General features: G+C 40.0%; 1 protein-coding gene across 1 annotated transcript in view; it reads right to left on the bottom strand.

Moving 5' to 3' along the window:
• LOC125032712 (inter-alpha-trypsin inhibitor heavy chain H3-like) overlaps positions 1 to 13,293 on the bottom strand; it is a 97,452-nt gene that overhangs the window by 2,005 nt on the left and 82,154 nt on the right. Inside the window, exons 9-19 of the mRNA XM_047623977.1 lie at positions 13,273 to 13,293; positions 12,407 to 12,540; positions 11,746 to 11,953; positions 10,900 to 11,076; positions 9,880 to 9,963; positions 9,378 to 9,516; positions 8,753 to 8,866; positions 8,050 to 8,201; positions 2,405 to 2,592; positions 580 to 755; positions 148 to 217 (exon numbers count right to left, since the gene is read on the bottom strand). The exon at positions 13,273 to 13,293 is cut by the window's right edge and continues 162 nt beyond it. Coding sequence (XP_047479933.1) covers positions 148 to 217; positions 580 to 755; positions 2,405 to 2,592; positions 8,050 to 8,201; positions 8,753 to 8,866; positions 9,378 to 9,516; positions 9,880 to 9,963; positions 10,900 to 11,076; positions 11,746 to 11,953; positions 12,407 to 12,540; positions 13,273 to 13,293 — 1,463 coding nt within the window. The remainder of the gene's footprint in view (positions 1 to 147; positions 218 to 579; positions 756 to 2,404; positions 2,593 to 8,049; positions 8,202 to 8,752; positions 8,867 to 9,377; positions 9,517 to 9,879; positions 9,964 to 10,899; positions 11,077 to 11,745; positions 11,954 to 12,406; positions 12,541 to 13,272) is intronic.

Raw genomic sequence — 13,293 nt, 5'->3', positions numbered from 1 at the left:
ATGTGAACAACAATGAAGATTTGTAAAATGGAAAAAAAAGAAACGTGATGTAAACTTGATTACAGTTCTATCTATTCAAATGGCAAATATAAAATGCTTAATATCAAAGTCCCTGTGGAAAAAAAAAATATTGACATATAAACTCACCTACTGCTTACATCACCACAACGTGCCGCCTCAGTGGGTAAAATCTCAATGGTCTTGTTGTTGAACTGACCTGTGGATCAGGGAGAGAAGAAAATAATACACACACTCAACCGGAATATAGAAAAAAAAAATTATTTCCTTAAACTATGTAGACGATAAGGAAATAAAGAACAAAGGGAGGAAACTATATTAGCAGTTATGGCATGGACTTACGGTATCAGTGTGTTTTTAAGAAGATAGAAGGATAGAGAACATGAGGACGACACTAAGATAGAGAACGGAGTGAGGAAAATAACATTACCAATAATGCCATGGGTTTGCCGGGAAACTATCTTTCGAAGTAAAATAAAGAACATAATTAAACAAATAAAACATACAGACGATACTAACTGAAGAAAACACGAATACGATAATACGTAAGATGAAATTTACCAATGATCCCATGGGCTTGCGGCGACAGAATCTTCTGGCCTTCCACGTAGAACCCGAGGTAAGCCTGGCCGTCGGGGTTCGTCGAGCGGGTGACAGCGAAGTGAGCCTCTCCGTCGCCCAGAATCACGTCAAGGTGTTTGCTGTCTTGCTTCTTCAGGATCATCGCTGTGCCATATCTTCACGATGAAGCAAGAGGCATGGGGAGAAAAAAATGAAGAGAGATGTGGTTTAATTATTAGCTTATGAGCAACTGGTTTCACGTTGTATTAGGAATGTGTGCTCTTGGTTTCGTAGTGAGTTATTAGTTATTTGGGGAATGTGTGCTGTTGGTTCATATTGCATTAGGAACGTGTGCTAATGGCTTCTTAGCATTGCTGGGAAAGTGTTAATTGCACCTTAAGTGTATTTTTACCCTATTTTTTTGCATCACATTGTAAGATGAATGTTACTTGCATCACAGCGTATTTGCATCATGATATGCTGTGAAAATGGGTTTTGCATCATACTGTGAACATGTGGTATTTATATTATAGCATACTGTGACTTTGTGGTATCTGCATCACAGTGTACTGTGACTATGAAAATATGGAAAGAGATTCTACCATACAATTTTACTTCTTAATCTATCAGGTCTACTTATTTCTACTACTTCTTGCTTTATGATTTTTCTTTTCTCATTCTAACATTAACTCGCTCTGTCAATTATACCTTTTACTAATTATCAGTTTTTCGGTTTATCATTTCTACTTCTTGCTATACTAATTTTTTTTCTTTGCCTATCAATTCTCCTTATTATTCTTCCAAATCTACCTCTCACTCTACCCAAATCTACCTCTCGCTCTTCGCACTCAATCTACTTTTCCTTCTACCCAAATCTACCTCTCGCTCTTCCAACTCAATCTACTTTTCCCCTCTACCCAAATCTACCTCTCGCTCTTCCAACTCAATCTACTTTCCCCTCTACCCAAATCTACCTCTCGCTCTTCGAACTCAATCTACTTTTCCCTCGACCCAAATCTACCTCTCGCTCTTCCAACTCAATCTACTTTTCCCTCTACCCAAATCTACCTCTCGCTCTTCCAACTCAATCTACTTTTCCCCTCTACCCAAATCTACCTCTCGCTCTTCCAACTCAATCTACTTTTCCCTCTACCCAAATCTACCTCTCGCTCTTCCAACTCAATCTACTTTTCCCTCTACCCAAATCTACCTCTCGCTCTTCGAACTCAATCTACTTTTTCCTCTACCCAAATCTACCTCTCGCTCTTCGAACTCAATCTACTTTTCCCTCGACCCAAATCTACCTCTCGCTCTTCGAACTCAATCTACTTTTCCCTCGACCCAAATCTACCTCTCGCTCTTCCAACTCAGTCTACTTTTCCCTTTACCCAAATCTCAGTCTAATTTCCCTCTACCCAACTCTACCAACTCAATCTACTTTCCCTCTACCCAACTCAATTTACTTTTCCTTCTACCCAACTCTACCTCTCGCTCTACCAACTCAATCTGCTTTCCCTCTACCCAACTCTACCAACTCAATCTACTTTTCCTTCTACCCAAATCTACCAACTCAATCTACTTTTCCTTCTACCCAAATCTCAGTCTAAATTCCCTCTACCCAACTCTACCAACTTAATCTACTTTCCCTCTACCCAACCCAATCTACTTTTCCTTCTACCCAAATCTACCAACTCAATCTACTTTTCCTTCTACCCAAATCTCAGTCTAAATTCCCTCTACCCAACTCTACCAACTCAATCTACTTTTCCTTCTACCCAAATCTACCTCTCGCTCTACCCCGAACGAGCTGCGAAACTGAACTCACAGTCGGGCCATTCCTTTGTCCCAAGAAGTCTCGTGGTTGCATTGTTTAGACAGGTTGATTCCCCTTCTTAATTCGGGCTTCTTCTTGTGCTTCTTCCTCCTCTTCTTGTCGCTTTTCCTAGTCTTTCGTTCGTAAGGTCTGCCCTTCTTGTCGTAGAAGGGATACAGGCTTTTCTTCATGAAGTTAACCTGAGGAAGAAATGAGGTGTTTTTTTTTTTTTTTTTTTTATTATTATTATTATTTTTTTTATAATTTTTGTTTTTTATTTTATTATTATTATTTGTTTTTATCTTATCTTATTTCATTTAATGTTATTCTTTACCCATTTTAATTTGCCCTACGTTATTCTATTTATCTATTTCTTATTTAATTTCATCTTGTTTTATTTAATCATTTTATTTCATGATTATTTTATCTATTTATTTATTCCTTTATTTATTATCATCATTATTTTTTAAATTATCTCTATATATTTTTTGTATATTTGTACATAATCTCGTATTTGTAACATTGGGAAGAACTTTTTTTTCCAATGAAAATTTCTACATTTCTGAATTCCTGAGAGTGACGAGGCATTGCAAAAGATATACACATGAACTCATATTATTCATAAAACATACTTGTAAATGCATTTGTCCTCATACAAAACAGACACAAATGAGATTTTTATTCGTGAGTCATGCAGAACAGATGTCTAAATTCCTTGTCATTCAAGGTAAGAAGGAAGAAAGAAAGAAAGAAATGAAAAAAGAAAAACAAATATAAAGAAAGAGAGAGAGAGAGAGAGAAAGAGAAAGAGAAAGAGAGAGAGAGAGAGAGAGAAAGAGAGAGAGAGAGAGAGAGAGAGAGAGAGAGAGAGAGAGAGAGAGAGAGAGAGAGAGAGAGAGAGAGAGAGAGAGAGAGAGAGAGAGAGAGAGAAATTAAACTAAAAAAGAAGAAGAAAAAAAGGGAGGGGTAAAGAAAAAGAAACTGAAAAAGAAAAAATTAAAATAGAAAAAGAAAATTAAAAAGTAAAAAAGGAAGAGGAAAAAAGAGGAAAGATAAAAAAAAAGTAAAGATAACAGGAAAAGGGAATAAAAAAGGAAATTGAAAGAGAAGGCGAAAAAAGAAGCGGAAAAAAAGAAAAGAAAAAGAAAAGAAAGAAAGGAAAGAAAAAGAAAAAGAATAAACAAACAAACAAAAAAAGTATTATTGGAAATAAAGCCTAACACCTTAAATACAGAATCTGAACTTACCAATCAGTAAAACACATCATTCAATGTAACTTTTCATCAATATCATTTTATTCGCAAACCGATAATAACGGTAATAAAGAAGGTGTAAAATCCAGGCAACGCAGCAACCTTTAGGCCGCGACTTAAGGATATAAAGTTGCAAGCGACGGAGAATCGGACAGATTTGTAGCGCATGGCGTAAGCGAGGGAAATCAAATGAGCTAATTAGATTTGCACTGGAACGTGACGTGAGCATAGGCACTGAGGTCCTGCACAATAGAATCAATCAGATATGATATAGATGATCACTCGTAAAAGAGTGGAGTAACAGACCAGGTAATCGGCAAGAATTCTACAAACAATACCTTGCTCGGTATCTGTTTCTCCACCAGTACAAGCCGGATGTAGTCCATCCCAGTGGCCCGAAGCCTGGCCCATCTTGAGTTAATGCTCAAGGTAAGGTTTGGGTAAAACTGTTACTGGGTCTGGTGGTGGCGGTAGCCCGCCCTCAAAAGGGGTTTAAGGTAGCAAAGCCCCCTATATGATCCGGAAGTGAGTGAATATACTGTGCTCTCCCATGTATTACCGATATTTCTCGATACCCCTACCCCCCCAAATCCCCTGATATGCAATCATGCCCTCCCCAGTTATCGGGGCCGATATCGGGGTGAGGAAATTAAGATTTCTAATTTGTATTTTCTGCAAATCTACAAAGAACTTGCTCTCTCCCTGACGACCTTCTCAATCCCCTGGCCAATCCCTCTGGAACATCACATGTTGTCACTCTAGAACCAGATTCCAAAGGGCAAGAATGGGAATCGTAATGGTTCCCGAGCTCCCAAACCAGGTAAGAAGGAGAAAAGTCCTCTTCAATCCATTAAGGAAATCTTACCTGGTATATATGAAAGGGTATCATATAGTAAATACCTAGTAGTGAAGACCAATTATGGTGTATCTATCATGGATCTTGATATTTTTGAAGTACATCAGAAGATAGTTGAGGTATGTCAACGTGATCCTCGCATCACCCCACAGCAAGATGGTAGCCTGATAGTTTCGTCACCAGATGAGAGTGACCGTCTGCGTGCGATATGCGACATTCCTGGGGCTCAAGTCTCATGTTCTCCTCACAAAACCCTCAATCAGTGTAAGGGAATTGTTAGAAGAACTAGAGAATTTTAATGTAGTGGCAGTAAAACGTTTTAAGAAGAAAGTTGATGGTTTGGAACAGTCAACACCAGCTCTTCTTCTAACTTTTGTGTCGTTAGTCCTTCTTGAATCAGTTAAGTTGGCATGGTACCACTTCAAGGTAAAGCTATATGTGCCCAACCCTATGCGGTGCTTCCACTGCCAGGGTTATGATCATGGAGCCAACACTTGCTGTTTTATGGAAAATGGACAACCAAGAGTGAGTGTGAGGTGTGGTACAACAGGTCGTCAAAGAGATGACAGGTGTCCAGGTCCAATATGCTCTTACCACTGCAAAGATCATGAAGCTTCTTCTAAGCAATGTAAATGGTACAAGTTTGAAAAAGGAGTATTAGTAATAAGGAGCAAGGAGAAAGTTAGTTTTGCAGAAGCAAAGTGACGTGCCCATGTGCCTGTTTGCACAGCCGGGTCAATCCTTTGCCTCAGTTATAGCCCATCCTCCTTCCCGCCATCCCTTACACTCCAATACTTCTAACACCACACACTATGCCACTACCTTTAAACCTCTGTCCTCAAATGCTGAAACTGCCTCTGGTGAGTTGTTCCACCAGAAACGGAGTAGGAGTGAAAGGCATCAGTTAAGGTACCAGAGGCCTCAACAGTGACAGCTCCAGCTGCCACCACATCCACAGGGGCCTACACTGCTGGGCAGAATGCTCCTGAACCGAAGGCTCAGGTCTGTCCTTTGCCCAAACAAAGAAATCCTGAGCCTGTCCAAAGGAAATGCCTGTGGAAACTAGTTCCAAAGGTAAACACATCTAAAGGTACTTCCAAGATCCTAGAAAGGGACAGCCTAAAGGTGTGGGGCGGACCTTAACCACAGGTGCTGCCAAATACCTTATGAAGTAGTTTGTCAACCTGAAGAACTGGATACCCTATTCCAATGGAACTGTCAGGGAATCCTGAAAATGGGAAGAACTGCAACATCTGATAGCTTCATGTAATCCAGTTTGTGTATGCCTACAAGATATTATGACCAGGGAAAATCATCCAATTTCCCTGAGAGGATTCCAAGTTCAAGCCCATTATGGAACCTTTGATAATGGACTTCATGGAGGAGTAGCAGTGATGGTATGTCAGGATATTCCCTTCCAGGCCATCCACCTGCAGAAGACACTGCAGGTGAAGGTTGTGAGAATAGGCTTGACATGACGTTACACTGTTGCATCCATCTACCCCCTATACATAATCTCAGTATAGATGATTTGGAAGATCTACTTTGAGCAGTTGCCTCATTCATTTCTACTCTTGGGAGACTTCAATGGTCGGCATCACCTCTGGGGAGACACTTTGAGCAACCCTCGAGGAAGGGCTTTGGAGTCCTTGTTCTCCAGCGTAGATGCAGTTTTACTGAACAGTGATGCACCTACACATTTCCAAATTCAAACTGGGACATTCTCCAATACTGACCTGTCAATTGGTTCACCTAATTCACAGTTGAATTTCACTTGGCGGGTCATGGAAGACTTTTATGGAAGCGACCACTTTCCAATACTTTTGGAAAAGTGTATGTTATTCTAACTAATGGAGTGCAGAGATGGCGATTAGAACATGCAGACTGGAATCTTTTTAGATCAACTGCAGTATTGTAAGGATCTGTCAATGATTTCCAGTGTGTTCAAGATGCTGTCAATTCCCAGAATAGTGGGCAGTACCGTCGACCTCCAGTACCATGGTATTCTGATGAAAGCCAACAAGCTGTCAGAGCAAGAAAAGCTGCAATAAGGCAGTTGAAATGACGCCCAAGCGATGTAACCTTGATGGCGTACAAAAAGACCCAAGCCAAGGCCAGACGAGTGCTAAAGGATGATTGTTGCAAATGAGCTAGCAAAATCCATGGCAGAGATTCTCCACTCTTCGGATTGAACAGGAACGATACCCAATATCGTTCTTCAGTAGCACTGCAGCAGAACTTCCATACAGCTTGCATTTTTTGCGCAAGAAGATGGACTCTGCTTTGCAGCTCTGCCATAAGACTGCCCTAGCAAGTGATGATACTCATACCAAATGTTATCTCACTTACCAGGGAGCTCCCAAAAGTTCCTCTTGGATCTATTCAATAAGATCTATAGGGAGGGCACAGTGCCATCCACCGTGGAAAGAAGCTATGATCATTCCTGTCCCTAAACCTGGCAAGGATGCTTCCACACCAGGGAATTATAGACCAATTTCTCTCACCAGAGATGTTGATGGAGAAAATGGTAAACTTCAAGTTGACATGGCGGCTGACCCCATATCAATATGGGTTTAGAAAACTGATGGTATGTCAGGATATTCCCTTCCAGGCCATCCACCTGCAGAAGACACTACAGGTGAAGGTTGTGAGAATAGGCTTGACATGACGTTACACTGTTGCATCCATCTACCCCCTATACATAATCTCAGTATAGATGATTTGGAAGATCTACTTTGAGCAGTTGCCTCATTCATTTCTACTCTTGGGAGACTTCAATGGTCGGCATCACCTCTGGGGAGACACTTTGAGCAACCCTCGAGGAAGGGTGTACTAATGAGGATGGAGACTGCTGTACATAATTCCTTCGCACAGCGACGTCACATGTTAGTAATCTTCTTTGACCTTGAAAAGGCTTATGATACTACTTGGAAGCATGGCATACTCATGAAGCTGTATGGCATTGGTTTAAGAGGAGCATTACCTACCTTGATACAAAGTTTCCTTGCTGACAGGAAGTTTAGAGTGAGGGTGGGAAACAGTTTCTCTAACCTCATGTAGTCTGTATGTATGAGGATGACTTTACACTGTACTGCTCAGGGAGATGCTTACAGGATGTACAAGGGCATATGCAGACTGCAATAACTCAGGTAGTGCATTGGGCAACATACCATGGGTTCAAATTTTCTCCAAGCAAGACCATGGCTATGCATTTTGCGGGTTCTTTCACACCTAGCTTGGGGTGCAGACTTCACCTGTGGATTCCCTGTATGCTGAGAGTGGAGAACCACCTCTTCCATTACACCAGGACTACATGAACGTGATTTACTACACGAGACTACAAAGGATTCCGGGATCTCCTACATCCAGATTGGTTTTCAACCCCCTTGAGGATAGCCGAACCTATGGTAGGAGAATGAGGAATTTTTTGGGAGACCTTAATTTAAATCTCACAAAGGTTCTAGCTGTTGGAACTTGCCAAGTCCCCCTTTGGACTAATCAAGTCATTTAAACCTTCCCTTCCCCGTGTTCTTGGAACGCCATTTTACCTGAGGCACACGATTTTCTCCCAGGCAGTCGATGTGGATCCGATCTCGCGTCACCGTCACGTTGATCTGGCCGAGAGCGAAGAACAGCGCTGAGAAGTACGTGCGGTCCGGGTTGTGTGACGCCGATGTGACCTCCCCGTTTACGATGATATCTGCAAATGAATCATTTAGGAGATAAGAGAATAAATAAAAATTGTGATGTAAATACGTAAGGCTATCCCTGTAAAAAAACAAAACAAAAAGAAACGAATAGAAAAATATCGAAAATGGTGATTTTTGCGGATGAACAAGACGATGAAGGGAGAGAGAAGGAAAACACATGATCAGATAATTACATATTAATAATTACAAATTATTCTAAAACCCAACAACCTTCAAATCAATATTTTCAATTATAATATGATTCTAAAACTTGTATTTCTGCTTATGAATGATTCTCAATGATTTTAAAACCCGTATTTCCATGTATTTATTATAAAAACCCATATCTTCACATAACGCTTCTCAACGATCTTTAAAAAACATATATCCACATATGGCTGATTCCCAACGATCTCCAATTAGTGTTTTTCCATCGCGAACGACTCCCAAGCATCTCCGACCCCTCCCCCCCCTCCGTATATCCACCACGAACGACTCCCAAGCGTCCAGGAAGACCCCCCCCCCACTTCCCCAGTATCTCCACGACGAACGCTTCTCTCACTTGTATAAGGGTCCTGGATCAGGCTCAAGTAAGCCCCGTTGTAACCGTGGTAATCGAAGCAGAAGGGCAGGCGGATTCCTCGAGTGTGGACGATGAAGTTGGGATCGCCGACGACTGCGGGAGGAGAAATGAGGAATGGGATATTAAAAGCTTTTCTTGTCAGCTGCGGTTGTGTGGATTATGAGAGGTAGGTGGTACACTGTGGACTGGATGCTAGAGGGTTTGTTTTAGTACATTTCATCTCGATTCATTGTTTCCTTAACTTGTTCTGTTTGTCTCTCTTTTTTTTAAGATTAAGAACGAAATTGTGTATACAGATGACCTAACAAACAAACAAAATAGATCAATTTAATAAATAATATAAACAAAGGCACCACCAGGGCACATCCAAAGAGAAAATAACAAAACAACAACGATTTATCCTTAGCAATTCAGAGCCAACGAGGCGAGAGAGAGAGAGAGAGCGAGAGAGAGAGAGAGAGAGAGAGAGAGAAAGAGAGAGAGAGAGAGAGAGAGAGAGAGAGAGAGAGAGAGAGAGAGAGAGAGAGAGAGAGAGAGAGAGAGAGAGAGAGAGCGAGAGCGAGAGCGAGAGAGAAAGAGACAGAGAGAGAAAAGACCTACGTACCAAAGGTCTTGTTAATCGGTCCCTGTGCGTACGAGTAATCGTTCTTGTGTCTCTTGTGGGCCTTCTGCGGGTAGACCAGTTCGTAGCCGAGGTTGGGAAGCATCACCATCAAGGGCGTGTACTCAGTCACGAAATGGTTCTGGGAAAATGGAAAGAGGAAGTTGATTCGATTTTGTTTTGGTTGGTGTGGTTAGTTCGCATTGTTTTTATTAGAGGTTTATGAAGGAGATCAAAGGTGTGTTGCTAAGATTTTCAGCGTTGGAGCGATGTGGATTTTCATGCTCGACGATATTGTATACATTAATCAAAACGAAATGTAATTCTGTAACCCTATTCTGTAATCGAATATTCCCACGGAAATTATTTTATGATCAAGACATTAAGGAAATACATTAGGATCATGTATCAACCACGATTTCTTAGAATAATAAAAAAAATATATATAACAATACAACCCGAAATACCCATCAAACCGCCTTCTACAGTCACGGCGACGACTTACCCTGGTGGCCAAGTCCTGTAGGGTATAGTGCAGTCTCACGATGACAGATGGGTCCTCCGAAGCGGCCATTTTCGCCAAGAGGTCCTGCAGGATACACAAGGGAACTTCAATACAGACACACAAAAGTATATTTCGAAAACAAATATTCTTAATAGTTCCGTGGGCTCTTGCAAATGTGTATTTTTATCTAACTTTATGTTATCATGCATGCGTATACACATACGCGCGCGCGCACGTACACACACACACACACACACGCACACACACACACCCACACACACCCACACACACACACACACACACACACACACACACACACACACACACACACACACACACACACACACACACACACACACACACACACACACACACACAACCACACACACACACACACACACACACACACACACACACACACACACCTATATATACTTCCCAAAATTACAAATTCTTATCATAATTCCTTCCAGATCTCATTATTTATCCAAATTTCGTATTCAGGAGAAAGACTGAGCGTACTCTCTGGATCCTTTTCGTACTCAAAAAGTTTTGCATCTGCATCATTTAGATATTCACCTGTATTTACCTACACTCCGGGATTTGTACTTGTACTTTGAAATATATCTGCAACAACTTGATAAATCACCGCAACTTATAATCTGCAAATCTGCAACACTGACACACCTGCACTTTGAGATTTCGCCATGTAACCTGCACGTAACTACAACATTTAGACTAATTCTGCATCTTGCACACTTACGGACGATTTGTTAAAACTATGCGAGGCCCGACGATTGAATATTCACTATACGGACATGCATATACACAAAAATAATTGCATGTCTATCAGCCTAGACATGTATATTCCACGAACAGATAGATAATTGTATATCCATCAGATAGATAGACAGATACACATTTATTTTAGTGTATATGCATGCCCGTAAAAAAATAATTGGGTCGGGCCTCGCACAGTTTTACCAAAATCCACGAGTAGACTTTCCCATTGCACATTACCTGCACTTTGAGGTAAGCCCAAATTCTGGAGACGATACCAACGCCACCCATCGGGATATTTTGATACCTGGAGTCGATCCGGGTCACCTCGAGTCGTACCAGCCCGAAACGACCTCGTCCCGTCACTAAGGGATGGAAGTCGGGAGTATTCGGGGCCAAGACGCCGGCGGTGACCATCTGGAAGGGAGGCGCAATGTTTACCATTTAGTTGTTGAAGGTAAAAAATGAATTATAGGTGAATCGTAAATGGGAAATATGATATGACCCACTGATATCGCAGTGGGTCGTATTTCCCATTTGCGGCTCGCCTATAATCAGTGGGACATATCCTTTTGTAGTGAAAGTAGTAGAGGAAGAAGAAGAAATATATAGTTTTGTATGTATACACACACACGCACGTACGAACGCACACACACACACACACACATACACACACACACACACACACACACACACACACACACACACACACACACACACACACACACACACACACACACATATATCTAAATAAAGTGTGGTGAACATTATCCTTTGATTATATGCACCACACTTTGATCATGAAAAAATAATATGAGACACGTACTATGGTTCTGTCTAGCAAAAACTGAAATCGCATGGTCGTTATTCTAAGTATGGTCATTATGAAATGGTATAGTCCTTATTTTAAACCCGTATTATCCCTGCTTAAATCATCAGCATACAGAATGGAAAAAAAAACAAACAACGAAAATGAACTATATTTACGCCTATGAATGATAACTTGAAGGCGAGTCTTTTTTCTCTCTCTCCCTCTTTAACATTATTTCATTCTCTATTTCTCCCATAACATCTCCCACAACTCACCTCGCTGCCTGAGTAAAAGTAGTTCGAATTTTCCCGCCGAACCAATAACTCCTCATAGAGCTGTTCTTGCGGGTACGACATCGCCACGTCTACCAACAGAGGCGACGAGATCTCCTGGAAGAACCGGCGGACTTGATCCTTCACTTCGGAGTGAGGATGCACTCTCAGGGCCCACGCGCCGCTGTCCGCGCTCACCTGCTCGATCAGTCTGGAGGGGCGTGGGTGCATATGAATATATATACATGCATACATATATGCATACATACATACACATGCACGCATATATAGATATACACAAACACAAATACACACACATGCATATATATATATATATATATATATACATATATATACATACATACATATATGTGTATGTATATATATGTATATATATATACATATACACATATGCATGTATAAATATATATACATATGTATGTAGACATATATATGTATACATATATATATGTATGTATACCCATATATACACACATGTATGTATGTATATATGTATATATATGTATATATATATATATATATATATATATATATATATATATTGTGTAGATATGTCAAACCAACTCTCAGCTTAAACACATAAACATCATCTCGACAAAATAATCCGTCATCAACATGACCTGACCCCCCCCTGGCCCCATACCTGAGGTCAGCATCGGGCCCGAAAACCATTCCAAAGATGGGTATGTTGAACGTGTTGGCAGCTCGCAACGTGGCGCGGATCACCTCGGGGTCCGTTTGGCCGAGGGTGCCCCAGCCGTCGCTCACCATCACCACCTGCGAAGAAGAGAGAGATAAAGGAATGGAAATAGATAAATAAAATAATAAATGTATAAATAAAAAAGAAACAACGTTTTCGTTTTTTTTTTTTTTTTTTTTTTTGAGTGTGTGTGTGTGTGTGTGTGTGTGTGTGTGTGTGTGTGTGTGTGTGTGTGTGTGTGTGTGTGTGTGTGTGTGTGTGTGTGTATGTGCGTATGTTTGTATAAAACTTTAACTTACACGCTCTTTTATTTCGGTGTTTTCTACGTTAGTGTGTGAGAAAATAATAAGATTTTTTTTTAAAGGAAACAAAGAAAACGAAAAAAATCTATATAAAAAACAGGAAGAAGAAAAGTTAAAGAAAGAAAGAAAAAAGAATTGAATCAAGAAAGAATATATATATATACATATATATATATATATATATATATATATATATAAAACAAGAAAAAAAATAGAAGAAGAAGAAAAAACAGAAAAAAAGAAAAAATATATATAAAAAATAAGAAAAAAAAAACATAGAAGAAGAAAAAGAAACAGAAAAAGAAAAAAAATATATAAAACACGAGAAAAAAAATAGAAGAAGAAACAGAAAAGTAAATAAAATAAAAATATATATAAAAAACAAGAGAAAAAATAAAATAAGAAAAAGAAACAGGAAAAAATATATATAAAAATACAACATAAAAAATATAAGAAAACAAAAAGAAACACAAAAATATAACAAACAAAAAACGCGAAGTTCCCTACCTTCCTAGCCACATTCTTCCT

The sequence above is a fragment of the Penaeus chinensis genome, chromosome 15 (assembly GCF_019202785.1).
Source record: "Penaeus chinensis breed Huanghai No. 1 chromosome 15, ASM1920278v2, whole genome shotgun sequence".
In the NCBI taxonomy this organism is placed as follows: domain Eukaryota; kingdom Metazoa; phylum Arthropoda; class Malacostraca; order Decapoda; family Penaeidae; genus Penaeus; species Penaeus chinensis.
Note: the sequence above shows the minus strand (reverse complement) of the source record. Positions and strands in the feature narration are given on the sequence as shown.